This window comes from Rutidosis leptorrhynchoides, chromosome 3 (assembly GCF_046630445.1).
Source record: "Rutidosis leptorrhynchoides isolate AG116_Rl617_1_P2 chromosome 3, CSIRO_AGI_Rlap_v1, whole genome shotgun sequence".
Classification (NCBI taxonomy): Eukaryota; Viridiplantae; Streptophyta; class Magnoliopsida; order Asterales; family Asteraceae; genus Rutidosis; species Rutidosis leptorrhynchoides.
Genome location: NC_092335.1, coordinates 657,636,171 through 657,649,806, shown reverse-complemented (window position 1 = coordinate 657,649,806; position 13,636 = coordinate 657,636,171). Strand labels below are relative to the sequence as shown.

Below are 13,636 nucleotides of genomic sequence, written 5' to 3'. Positions count from 1 at the left end.
ACCACATACGCTTGACTGGGTACGGTGGGCGGGATATCTATAAATACCAATAATTGTTCATTTAACCGGACACGAAACTGGATTAATAGTTAATAGACTTGTTGAAACAGGGGTGGATTACATTCAAGGGTAATTGGTGTAATTGTTAACAAAGTAGTAAAACCTTGGTTTACACGCAGTCGATAACCTGGTGTATTCATTAAACAAAGTATTAAAACCTTGTTACAATTCGAATCCCCAATTAGTTGGAATATTTGACTTCGGGAATAAGAATAATTTGACGAAGACTTTCGCACTTTATGATTATGACTGATGGACTATTATGGACAAATCCGTGTGGACATATCGAATAATCCAGGACAAAGGACAATTAACCCATGGTAATAAAACTAAAATCAACACGTCAAACATCATGATTACGGAAGTTTAAATAAGCATAATTTATATATTTCATATTTAATTGCACTTTTAATTATCGTACTCTTTAATTATCGCAATTTTATTTTATCGCACTTTTATTTATCGCAATTTCATTATCTTTATTTAATTTACTCTTTAATTTAAGTTATATTTATTTTTTAATATTTTACATTAGGTTTTAACTGCGACTAAAGTTTTAAAATCCACAAACCGGTCATTAAACGGTAAAAATCCCCTTTTATAATAAATAACACTACTTATATATATATTTGTATTTTTACAACTATAAGTTAAAACTAATATAGCGTTGAACTAGTTTATAAGATCCCCGTGGAACGAACTGGACTTACTAAAAACTACACTACTGTACGATTAGGTACACTGCCTATAAGTGTTGTAGCAAGGTTTAGGTATATCCATTCTATAAATAAATAAATATCTTGTGTAAAATTGTATCGTATTTAATAGTATTTTGTAGTAAAAATATAACTATTTCCTAGTACGCCTCGCACACATCAACAGGCTTTGGTAGAAACAAACCAACATGGGCTAATGATTGGCCTTGGCTCTTGTTAATCGTCATTGAAAAACAAACTGCAATTGGAAACTGCCTCCTTTGAAAACGAAAAGGAATTCTTTTGTCTGAAGGTACAATTAGCATTCGCGAAATACCAACAATCTTTCCTGCATGGGTGCCAGTTAAAACTTTTGCTTTTGTAACCTTTTCACATAGTTGAATTACTTGCAATCTTGTACCATTGCACAATCCACCAGATTGATCAATATTCCTGAGTAGCATCACTGGTACTCCTACTTTAAGGCGTAAATCATGTTTTGGTAGACCACCAATGTTTATACTGTTTAGATAATCAGTCGTGTACAACTCACTATTGAAATCAGCGTCTCTGTCAGATTGACATATACTGTCAGAACTAAGATATGACCTTGCTTCACCCTCTAGTGAGTCCATCATTCGGTCGTTTATTATGTTGACAACTTCGTGTGTTGGGGCTAGTATGGCACGTTCTTGATAGTATGATGGGTTTCCAAGATTTAGTAGGTAATCCGGATAGATGCAACTAATAATAGATCCAATTGGATCATTCACATCAGTTATTAAAACATCTTCTGGCATTTGAATATCGAAAATACCGTCGTCAGTTGGATTGACATTTCCATCACCTATGTCTAGCAACCATTGAGCAAAACTGCGTATGTCTTCAAGTTCTTTTTCATTTTCCTCGGTTGAAGGACCTGAAGGGACTTTTGCTAACCGCATATTCTCTCTTAATTTGAGAACGGTTACGTAATCCCACAGATATGAGGAGTTCAGCGTCGCATTTACAATATCTTCTCTCTTACCATGTGTTACAACTGGAAGTAATTGTCTGAAATCACCACCGAAAACAATAACCTTGCCTCCAAATGGAATATCCATGCTATTAGGGTTTATTGGACGACAAATGTCGCGAAAAGAACGATCCATTGTTTCAAAACAAATCCTCTTTACCATCGGTGCTTCATCCCAAATTATCAGGTTAGCTCTCCAGATTAATGCAGCTAAGTTACTATTAGGTAAGATACGACAGAATGATTCATCGGTTGGGTCGATTGGTATTGCAAATCGGGAATGTGCAGTCCGACCGCCACTTAATAACAACGCTGCTATCCCACTTGAAGCAACGTTTATAACTATTTCCCCTACACTACGAAAAGCAGCAGACAAAGTCTTCCATAAAAATGTTTTGCCAGTACCACCATATCCGTACAAAAAGAAAACGCCTCCGTTGTTTGCATTAACAGCATTTTTGATCGTCTCGTAAGCGATTTTTTGATCAGAATTTAGTTTACCAATAAGCTCAATATGCTCAGACTCTAATGCGGACATATCATATGACAATTCATTAATGATAAGAGGGTTTTCAGACAAATTCAATGACGATGTCGTAGGGATTGGCATTGAGCTGTAGTTGCTTAAAGATTTCCAGTTAGATTGAAGAGTTTTCTGAATGTCATTCAAAATTAGGTTTTGAATCATTTCACGAGTAGGTTGAATACCTGTAAAATAATAGATTAAAATTAAAAGGATATAATTATCATTCTGGTATGTATTATTAATTAAAAGCATTTTTAAGTAATGAATATGGATACGATAATAATAAACAATATAAATGAGTTCAACATAAGTTTACCTGACATGGTTTAAGGAATGATATCAACAACTAAGTAATCAAAACACTTTTTGAATACATCTTCTGGTCTGCTCAGACTTTCAGACAAAAGGAGCTGAGCAAAAAAACTTCGAAGCCAATTGCCAAAACCCCATGTACTTGCCTCTTTGATTCCTTCAATGTACTCTTGATCATCATCTAACAAACCCATCTCATAGCAAGCGGCTTTAAAAGTTGGACAGACAATACCATTAACAGTTCGGATGTCTTCGTAACATGTAGGACCTTTTACTTTATTCAACAATATCCTAAGGAAAAAGAGTTCACCAGTTTGAGGTGAAACATGATGAATACGCCCTATCGATCCTGTGAATACCTTCCTTGGTGACCAGAGTCGTGTATCTTTGTTCCAAACAAACTTGGTTGGAAATTCAACATATGTCAATTGTTTAGCATCGTTGTTTGTTTCATTCATCTTCATCCATTGAAGAAACTGAGAAATATTTACGGATGGGTTATCTAAGACATCTTCAATGGGCTGTGATTCATCAAATATCACTGAATTTTGGTCTTCCAAATGGAACGCTAAACGAATTACCGTTAGATTTCTGTGGTTGATATCAAAAGCTAACATTCACCATACGGCCTCACAAGACGATACGTATCGGCAGTCATAATACTGTTTGATTTCATCCGTATCTTCATCACAAACTGCTGCTGTAACCCTATCGTTGCCCTTGTGGATGTATTTAAAAAGATACCCGATTGCTCCAAATTGGTTACAAAATTCGACATTTATATGAGCTTGATACTTTTTTAGTAATAGAGGATTATCAGGCACAACGTATCCGTTATCAAGTTCGTGTCCTTGTTTCATGACCTTTCTCCCATTATCTCTTCTCTTATAAACCGGGTACCCATTTGTGTCTAAACTTGTAACATCGGAAAAAGGTTTTGGAAAATTTTTGGTACATTTTTTTCGATGTCGGTGCATGGACAGTTAGGATTTTTCTCACCACAAGGTCCATGTATCATTAACTCTGACACAAGTTGATATAACTCAGGATCTTCATCTTTATCTGGAAGTTCTGCCCAAATATACTCGTCTATATCTTCCGGATCAGGTAGTTTGTCTCGCTCATCAAGAAAAATGCATATGTGTGCATGTGGAAGGCCACGCTTTTGAAACTCAACCGTGTACAGATGTGGATAAAAATGAATTAAAAAGTTATAATTGGTCAGTTAAAGTTGTTTGTGGTAAAGTAACAACGATAATTTTAGAGTATATAATTGTTTTGTAAGCAAAAGAAAATAAATGTCAATTATTTTATTTGTTAAGTTAAAGAATTGTAATATTAAGTTATATGTAAGGGCATACCAGCTTGACGGTACCAAAAATTTTATTGTGCTTTATATCATCCATGAGTCGATTAAGTTTAATTTTAAACATTCTCGACTGGTAGGCTGGTTTATCCTCAGGGTTGAAGCATGTTCCTTCAAGTGCCCTACTAATTTCAGGTCATTTGGAATTGCATGTGAAAGTAATAAATGGGTCTGGATACCCGTATACTCGACATAATGCCATAGTATCTCGATTGTTTTCTAGCATATACCTTGCACATCCAGTGAATGAAGAAGGAAGTTTAACTCTGTTACCCAGCATACTGTTAACAACATCACCTGAAAGATTCACGTTTGTCAAGTTTGAGAACGTATCTGCCCTCTGAATTTTTTTATTCTTTCGGATGTAGTAAATCCTTTCTGACTCAACCATTGTGTACGCATCTACTAATAGTTGATGCTGAAGCTTACGTGCTAAGTGAACTAAAGTTGGAATTTCTCTTTCCTGAATTTTGTAAGCAAAGAACTCTCTCATAGTTACCCGCTTTCTCTTTTTTGATGTTATCCCATCAATTACTCAATGATCAATATCAGGTCTGTAACCGTCCTCCGCATAAGCAAACAACAAAGGATATTGGAGCGCCAAATACTGAGGGTGCAGCTCACTGATTCTTTGTAGACCATCCGTTTGACTATCTACTACTATATCCCTCTTATCAAAATTATAGTCTATATCACCAACTATTAATGCTGCCACTTCATCAACCATTGGGAGGTTGTAGTTACGACCGTCTGTACTTCGTAGAGCAATTAGTTTGATCTTAAAATTTGCAGTCTTTGTTTCTTCAAAACGATCACGTGCGATTCTGTACATCTTGACAAGAGGGTTGCAGTCATCTAATAGTTCCATCAACTCTTGTATAAGTAAATCATCTAACTTGTTTTTAGCAGAAGTCGGTTGATTCCCATTTTTGCCCCTGTTATCAATTGAACATCAGTTTAGAAATAAAATAAACAATACTAACTTAGAATAAGGTAGTGGTGTTGTAGCTTAAATTAAAATCAAAATAACAACATTTTTTATTAAGGATAGTATACTATGTAGTACCCGATAGCGTTTATTCGGTTTCTAGCTTCGTTGGCAGTATCATAAATGTATAGTTGTGAATACTTTGGTGTCGATCCAGAAGACGGTATTAGTCCACCCAACCTATGAAAATTCTGTCCACGGATACGAAAGGTATATGGACCTCTACCTCTGTTTGCACTTTTATCCACCTTTCCTCCCATAGATGTGAATGCAAATACCATATTGTATTGCCTAACGTTTTCAATGAAATGCTTGCTCTTGGGATGTTTATTGGTGTATAGATCCATTAAAAGTTTTGGTGGTGACTTGGTGAATTCAGGTAGAGCGATTCTGCCTTTGAGACAACACAAAGAATATGCGCCTGGTAATCATTTGTTTCCTAAACCACGCTTAGTTTCTTTTTTCCATAACTTTGCGCCACAAGCGGAGCATGTAAAAGACATATCACCTTCGTCATAGTAGTTTGTAATTTAAAAATGTTATTTCTCTTACATTTTATTTTGGTACACTTATTATTAAGTGAGAAATAATTCTGTAGAATCAAAAAAATAACCCGTATGTGATTATCATTACCCTTTAAAATTCCTTTTATGCGACTTTGATTCACACCTGAAGTACCCTCACCACAAATATCAAACGGTATAGGTGTTAGGTTGTATCTTTTTCTCTGTTGATTGGACTTTCGTTGTCTCAGAAATTCAAGTCTATCCTTCCTTGCGTCCTTGTAACCTTTCACATATTTTGAAAAGTAATTTGTTTATAGTAAATAAGTAAAATGATGCAGATAATTGTGAGATAATCCAGTAGTATATATATTTAAATAAAATTTAAATGTAAATAACGAATTCTTTACTTACTCTTTTGTTGCAAGCTTACAGGAGTGAGTTGAGAAATTGTTTTATAATTCTCATGATGCACTGGTGTAGGTGTTCCTGCGTTCGTAAATGTATTTGATGTTCCTGGAGAAAATGTAGTTGGATGATGAATATCATGAAACGATGTCGTTCTTAGCATCGGAGTTGAAATTTTAGGTGATTTTCCTGCGTTTGCTTTTCTTGACCGTGACTTCCCAGCTGAAATAATATGAGATACTGAATAATGATATGTTGGTGCTTTTTCAATAAATATTGACGAATAGGGAAATGTGAAATAATCTAACCTGATGGTGCGGGTTTTTTTGTGTTTTTAAACTTATCGTTGGTAGCTTTTGAAGAATTCTGTTCTCTTAAATTGTTAAGTATATTTCTTCTATCCTTTCTGGAAATACTTGATTGATTGTAACCTTCAAATAAAGAATTGCAACCGGTGCATGAAACACGTTTTTTTTACTTCATGTAATTTGATATATAAATGTTGTTTTGTTTACAGTAGGAAACTAACCTTTTACATAATAAAGTAGTTAGAAAAACAATTGAAAAAAAATAATTGTAATAACACTATCTGATGACTGAAGCACTGTTTGTGACGCATAAGAATTACTTGTTGTCGCTGTTTTGGCAAAAATTTTGCTGCTTGAAGAACCAGGAATCATGCAACTGAAACATTGAGTGTCAACAATCGGTGAGAAAGTAGACGTTGATGGTGTTGAATAATTTTTGGGTATCCATGTCTCTGTAGTAGAAAATGGTGTAGTTTTGTCTATTGATAAAAAAAAAAAACTGAAAAAGTAAGGAAAATGCATATGATGGTAACATAAATAAAATGATTGCCATTAACGATAAAAATAACATTATGAGGATAATGAGGTACCGAGCGATGGCGTATTGATGGAAGTATTCGACAATGAAATAACTTGTTGTGAAGGGTCAACTATAGTCTTTTGTCGATTCCTGGATTCAGTGGATACGGCGGAACCTATAATAAATTAAGGATAAGTGACTTTGTAACATAGTTTTATTATAGTTAACATTAAATATTAGTCTGATTTACCTGCAAGTTCAAGGATCGAAAGATTACATTAACTTGATTTGTAATACAATAACACATCTTGTTTGTAATGAAAGTAATGGAACACATAAAGTTTACATTGTGTAAAGATTTGTAAGTGAATAGTTAGTAGACCATTATAAAAGGTTAAAATTAGTGGTAAAAAACTAACTTTGAACAGATGTATTTGGGTTGCTAACAGAATACATTGCTTTCCGTTCGTTGAACATCGTTGTGGTAGTGGAACAAATGTTACGTAAGTAATTTGGGTCTTCATTTTCTTTTCCATTGGAAACGACTTTTGCAGTGCGTGAACTTGTCGGTAAGGGCTGCCCCATCAAGTAAGTATGTCCATCTTGCAAAAATAGTAAAATGATTAACTATTTGAATAATTAAAGTTTTTGGGAAGCATTAGAGAAAAAGAAAAATGTAAATGAATCGAATTTTATTGATTAACCTTTCACGGATGATGATGTAGCTGAACAGTTAACGGGTTTTTTCTTGAATACCCGGAATTTGTTTGTCACGATAGTTTCCTTCCTACGCTTCCTTGCAACAAAAGATGTTTTACATATTTGAAATGATCAGCACTAATAGTATAAATGTGGTTCATAAAATAGCATGAATGAAACTGACAGAAATCGTAAAGTTAATTGGAATAGAGTGTAGAGCTAAAATTGTTATGAAACCTTCATAGCGTTGTTGTACTAAACTGTTTGTCTGACTTTGATCAATTTCTGCCAATGGTATTCTTTCTATAGTGGTTGAAGGATATGGTTCCATGGATATATCTGGATGACCTCCATTCAAAACAAAGAAAATATATATTCGTAAAAAAAACATTATAAGTGGATGGGAATTAGTTGTTTAGTATTTATATTGGTAAACACAACTTCGTTGGTACTTTTATGGATATTCATTATGTTTGACAAAAAGTTTCAACTTAGTGGATGATGCAAATGTATGGTTATATAATTATTTTATTTGTAATAGTCGACACATTATAGGTTTGTATAGTTGTTGGAAGAAGAAGCAATAATATTGCTGAGAGATAAAGATATAGAAATTATATGTTGTTGCTATGATGTTTATGGATGATTACAATTAACATGAAACCAATTAAAAGTGAACAAATATTAGTTTATAGTACCTTCATAATTTTCATGTAAAGTAGAAGGAGTTTGATTCTGATTCTGATCAACTACCCCAAAGGGAATTCTTTTAGTTCGCTGAGAAGAAATGGAGGTGTAGACCTTCTATTCGGGTTGATTAATGTTGGTTTTGGGCTCTTTTGAATTGGATGATTCAGCCATAAATAATGCATACAATTGATATGAAAGCAATCTATAAAAGCATATTTCAGATTTCAAAGATGAACACAATAATTATTGAAGATGATTGGAGATAAGAATATTGTGGAAGAAGACTATAATTGGTATAGCAGCCTGAAATTTTGGGTCAGTTTTATTTTTTTTGAAATTGTTAAATTTAAAATTCAAAAGATAACTGCAATGGGAATTTGGATTTTGGAAAGAATACGTGTTTAGGAAATATTAAGGGAAAGATTTTAAATGTTTAACAAACTTAAAATTATCTTCCAATATAAGTGGAATTATGGCCAAATTTTAGGAATGTAAATAAAAATAAAAAATTAGTATAAGAGAAGCTTAACTTTTGTAGATAAGATCAGTAGAATAACAACTCATTTATTTTTAATCAGTATATAAAATAGTAAAAATTTTGTGATTTAAGAATGAAATAAATACATATATTAAAAGAAAATTTAACATCAACATAGATCGTAGACAACATAGGCAATATAAACCTTCAGACTACATTAGGAATTACCATCAACATGAGTCATCTGTACATAATAAGACATACTGAAAAGGTTGGTTTAGCTAACAAACTACATGTTAATACATGTACTTGAATTCAAAAGTTCTAAACAAAATTTACCAAACCATTCAGTATAGTAGTTTATAGACACCAAAAGATGTGGAGTAGAAACACATCATAACAAAAGAAAATAGGCTTAGTTAAGATTGGAATAACTGACATCTCTAGTGCTGCGTAGAGACGTTGTGTTTTTTGACTTCATGAATACGAAACAGTTTAGAGTCACGGGTGAACGAAATTAGCAGTTTGTCGTCTTTTTTGTACTTATTAGCTTGCAAAAACTGTTTCCAACCACCTGAGACTGCCAAATTAGGGTTCTTCTTTTCTTTTTCCTGAATGACTCTCCACATATGAGGTTTGTCATGAAGATCAATGCATTTGTAGGAGGAACCTTTTTTGAGCTCAGGGATGACCACAAATTCATTGGGAAGACGCTACACAAAAATAATGATATGTTAATTGTCGTCACACAAGTAAGGGCAAACAATGTTGAACAGAATTGAGTAGTGATTCTATTATGTAACATGTATTTAGGTATATAATTGTAAACACTACAGGATTATAAAAGAGTATTATGTGTGTGTTAAAATAAAAACATACACCCAACTTTCCACCGGGTATTTTGAACCAAAGCGAAACAGTGTTGTCTTTAGTGGTATTGTCCATGTTCTGAGGTTGAAGGTTGTCTTCATCGTCAGAGCTTTCCCATTCTATAATGTTGAGAGGAGGTGCCCATGAATAATCACTTAAGAATTCTTCTAGACGCTTATCATACTCCTCCTGCATTATTTCTATAATATCTGAACTGGAGTCGGAATTCTGATTTGGTTGATTATTCAAATTTCCTTTATTGGCAGCGTTTGATGTTGATCCCTCTTCCACGTACTTGACGGTTGGGAAATTTTTGTGAGAGGTGCTTTGTTGTTAGCCATTGTGTATCCTACGAAAACGGCACGTCATTAAAATTAAGCAATAAAATTTGACTAAGCTGTTTTAGCTTATTGTTTCCAGTAAATTATGATATAGTAAAAGTAATAAAACAAAACCAAAATTTTGTAGTTCAAAATTTTAATTAGCAATGCAATCTATTGAGCTGCAAGAAAAAAGAGGAAAAGTGATGCAATTTACAAAAACACATTTGATGCAAAGGTAATTAGATGGGTGATTTGTTTATAATGGTGATGATTCTACTGACACTGTTATACTATTTATTCGATAACCATTTAACGTTAGATAGATTCGAATGTAAAGTAACTTTAAATCTTTTTGCAAGTAAAATAAGAAAAATTCAAAAAATAAATAAATATTTAGAAAAAAAGGAAAATATAATAATAAGAGTTAAAAGGAATTAAATATAAATTTTTTTAAAATTAAAATGTAATCACTAAATACAGCAGAAGCAATTGACCTATTGAATTCTATGAAGCATGGCAAATAAGCTATAAGTATTTCATGGAGTGTTAATCAATTTTTTGATCATCTAAAATCTTTTGAAATTAGCGACATGTATGGATCATCCACCATTTATGTGAGTAATATTTAAACGATTTTGGTATATACATAAAATATCCTATGAGTGTAGCATGTTTAAAATCGAATTGAAACCCTAAAAACCAAAATTATATGTACAGTAATTTGAAGTGGTTGCATGCGGTTGATCATTAAGATAAAATAAACAGAGTAAGTACATGTAGAAGAATTGCGTATGTATAAACAACAAAAAAGTAAAACAATTTTTAAGATTGAAGGATACCTGGTTTTGATCTGATGATAGGGAGACGAGTAAATGTTTGAGATGTTTAGAGAGAAAGAGTGTGTTTGGTGTGAATGACCATTCACCTAACTAAATAGCAATTGTAATTAAAAAACAATCAGGAACCGGTTAGACTTCTGGTTTTGTAAAAAGGGTTTGGGCCTAAATTTTATTCTGGACTAAAAAATGATAAATTGTGATCCATTATACCTTGTTAGCCTAAATTCGTAAAATCACATATACACCTCTGTTGTCATTATTGTAGAAGTGAAATCGGAAAAATATTTGTAGGCAATAATTATAATTCAAACAATTTAATGGCAGTTAAAATTGAAATGACAAGTATATGATAAATCAAATAAACAAACCAAAACACATAATGCATAGTATTTAGAAATTGTTTGTAAAAAGGAAACACAAATGCAGAGGTAATAAAAGGGAAACAAAAAAAACTAATCCAACAATGGTTTGAAAAACAAAATGCAAACAGTAAATATGTAAAGCATTCTTGATTATTTTGGAATCAGATATCTAATCATCTCCAAGGATGCTCTTCTTTGCTCTTGTGGACGAAGATCTCACTGAAACAGGACTTTCCCATGGTTCTTGTTTAATCTGCTTCTTTGGCGGTGTAAATCCAGTGCTGCCGGCAAGATCAACTGCGTCTTGTTCATCACATGACATTTTGGAAGAACCACACTGAAATGTGTAATCAATTATACAATGTTGTTAGCATGAGATAACTAAGAATCCAGACTATAGTGCAGGCTGAGAAATCATAGTTAAAAGGTTTAATAATGTATAAATTAATGTGAATGAATTAAAATTGTTAAGAAATTTAATTACCTTTGCAGAAACTGAAAGTTCTGAAGTAGAGGCTGCAAGCTTGAGCTTGTCCATTTTTTCTTTGTCAATCTGTTAAGAAGCAAAAACAAATATCATAATATTCGCAAACAATTTTGTATTTATAAGGAAAAACAAATGTGACAATATTTTTTAAAGTGTCATATTTGAGATATAATTATTACCTTGTACTGTTCGCGAAATTTCTCGAAAAAAGATTCATCTGTGGATGCGTCTTTGACTATATAGTTCTCTAGGGTATACTTCTTGTTGTAAGGCTTAACATTCACCTTCAAGAGAAGATTCTGACCAACTAATGCTTCCAACTCTGAGGGGTGGTCCTCGTCTTCAGGTAATGACTTTTGGAGTTCGTAAGCAGATTTGGTAACAAACTTTTTGACAATAGATTCAAAGATTGTAACTGTTGCAACTCCAGTATCATCTGACACGCGCACACTTACTTTGAACCTGTTTTTTGGATGAAATACATTGTGTAAGTTAACAAACGTTATTATGTATATGAATGTCACTGTTTTTTTTCAGTAAGTTTAACATAAATAGCTAAAATGAGTCAGTGTTGAAGTGATAGTGTTAGACACCTTAGAGCAACTTGTGGGTTATCGCCACAATAACTGCAATTACGCTTTAACATTAACTGTTGATCAATGTCCAGTGTAAGATCAACATCATTAGATTTTGTTTTTGCTGTTCTATGACATTTCTTACAGGCAATGTACGACCACATACTGTCTGGTTCAATGGAAATGATATCAGCTGCAACAACATAAACTCCCTCCTATAAAAGACAATATTTATGTGGTAGTTGTTAGTTTAATATAAGAGGAAAACACTATGACCACTACAAAAATGTAAATTGGAAACAACCAAAATTAGCCTGACATTATTGTATGACAAGTCAGCACATCCAACACATGTAACATTTTTGAACCACTCGTCTAGTGGTTTCCCTTTTGGTGTCAAGGTTGGTGTTAGTGAAGGTGTGAACGATGTCTCTTCACCATTCTCTTCGTGATTGGCGAGAAATCTGTAACAATTGTATAATCAATTAGTATGACAGAATAATTTATATGACAAAGTATATAACAAAATGGTAAAAGTATAAGCATTTAAAAGTGTAGAATGATTAATAATACATGTATTTTAAGGAATAAAAAGAAGGTTAATATGTAATTAAATACAACCGTGTCCTAAAGTCAGTGACAATAGGTATGTTGGTGTCCAAAAACAATCTGGTGTGACTCCAGTCACTACCAACAGTTAGCTGACCTGCTGATGTGCGCAGAGGTGTATATAAAATAGCTTATATTTTACAAGGAAATACTATTAAATACGATACAATTTTACACAAGATATTTATTTATTTATAGAATGGATATACTTAAACCTTGCTACAACACTTATAGGCAGTGTACCTAATCGTACAGTAGTCTAGTTTTTAGTAAGTCCGATTCGTTCCACAGGGAATCTTTTAACAAAGCTTAACACTATATTAGTTTTATTTTATAAAAATACAAATATATATATAAGTAATATTATTATTATAAAGGGGGGTTTTTACCGTTTAATGACCGGTTTGTCGATTTTAAAACTTTAGTCGCAGTTAAAACCAAATGTAAAATATTAAAAATAAATACAAGACTTAATTTAAAGCGTAAAGTAAATAACGATAATGAAATTGCGATAAATAAAAGTGCGATAAAATAAACTTGCGATAATTAAAAAGTACGATAATTAAAAGTGCAATTAAATATAAAATAAAGGAAATTAAATATGAAATAAAAGAATTATGCTTATTTAAACTTCCGTAATCATGATGTTTGATGTGTTGATTTTAGTTTTATGCCCATGGATTAATTGTCCTTTGTCCTGGATTATTTAATATGTCCGTCTGGTTTTTGTCCATAACAGTCCATCAGTCATAAATATAAAGTGCGAGTGTCCTCGTCAAATTATCCTTAAACCCGAAGTTAAATATTCCAACTAATTGGGGACTTAAACTGTAACAAGATTTTAATACTTTGTTTAATAATTACACCAGGATGTCGACTGAGTGTAACCCAAGGTTTTAATACTTTGTTATCAATTATGCCAAGTGTCCTTGTACATAATTTCACCCCTGTTTTAATAATTCTAGTGGCTATTAATCCATTCCCGTGTCCGGTTAAATGAACG

The 13,636-nt window shown here is 32.8% G+C and overlaps 3 protein-coding genes across 3 annotated transcripts in view; all 3 read right to left on the bottom strand.

Annotated features, from left to right (window-relative positions):
• Positions 1–916: 916 nt before the first annotated feature.
• LOC139902534 (uncharacterized) lies at positions 917–2,619 on the bottom strand. Its single transcript, XM_071885146.1, has 2 exons — positions 2,613–2,619; positions 917–2,478 (listed from the first exon to the last, which is right to left on the bottom strand). The coding sequence occupies exons 1-2, from the start codon at positions 2,617–2,619 to the stop codon at positions 917–919; spliced, it is 1,569 nt and encodes a 522-aa protein (XP_071741247.1).
• Positions 2,620–2,622: 3 nt separating this feature from the next.
• Positions 2,623–4,467, bottom strand: LOC139902533 (uncharacterized). The gene is made up of 5 exons (XM_071885145.1): positions 4,205–4,467; positions 3,970–4,096; positions 3,608–3,770; positions 3,235–3,518; positions 2,623–3,129 (listed from the first exon to the last, which is right to left on the bottom strand). The coding sequence occupies exons 1-5, from the start codon at positions 4,465–4,467 to the stop codon at positions 2,623–2,625; spliced, it is 1,344 nt and encodes a 447-aa protein (XP_071741246.1).
• Positions 4,468–11,131: 6,664 nt separating this feature from the next.
• The window catches only part of LOC139902532 (uncharacterized), a 37,864-nt gene continuing 35,359 nt past the window's right edge, over positions 11,132–13,636 (bottom strand). Inside the window, exons 5-10 of the mRNA XM_071885144.1 lie at positions 12,646–12,730; positions 12,329–12,488; positions 12,043–12,239; positions 11,629–11,911; positions 11,447–11,515; positions 11,132–11,299 (exon numbers count right to left, since the gene is read on the bottom strand). Coding sequence (XP_071741245.1) covers positions 11,132–11,299; positions 11,447–11,515; positions 11,629–11,911; positions 12,043–12,239; positions 12,329–12,488; positions 12,646–12,730 — 962 coding nt within the window. The remainder of the gene's footprint in view (positions 11,300–11,446; positions 11,516–11,628; positions 11,912–12,042; positions 12,240–12,328; positions 12,489–12,645; positions 12,731–13,636) is intronic.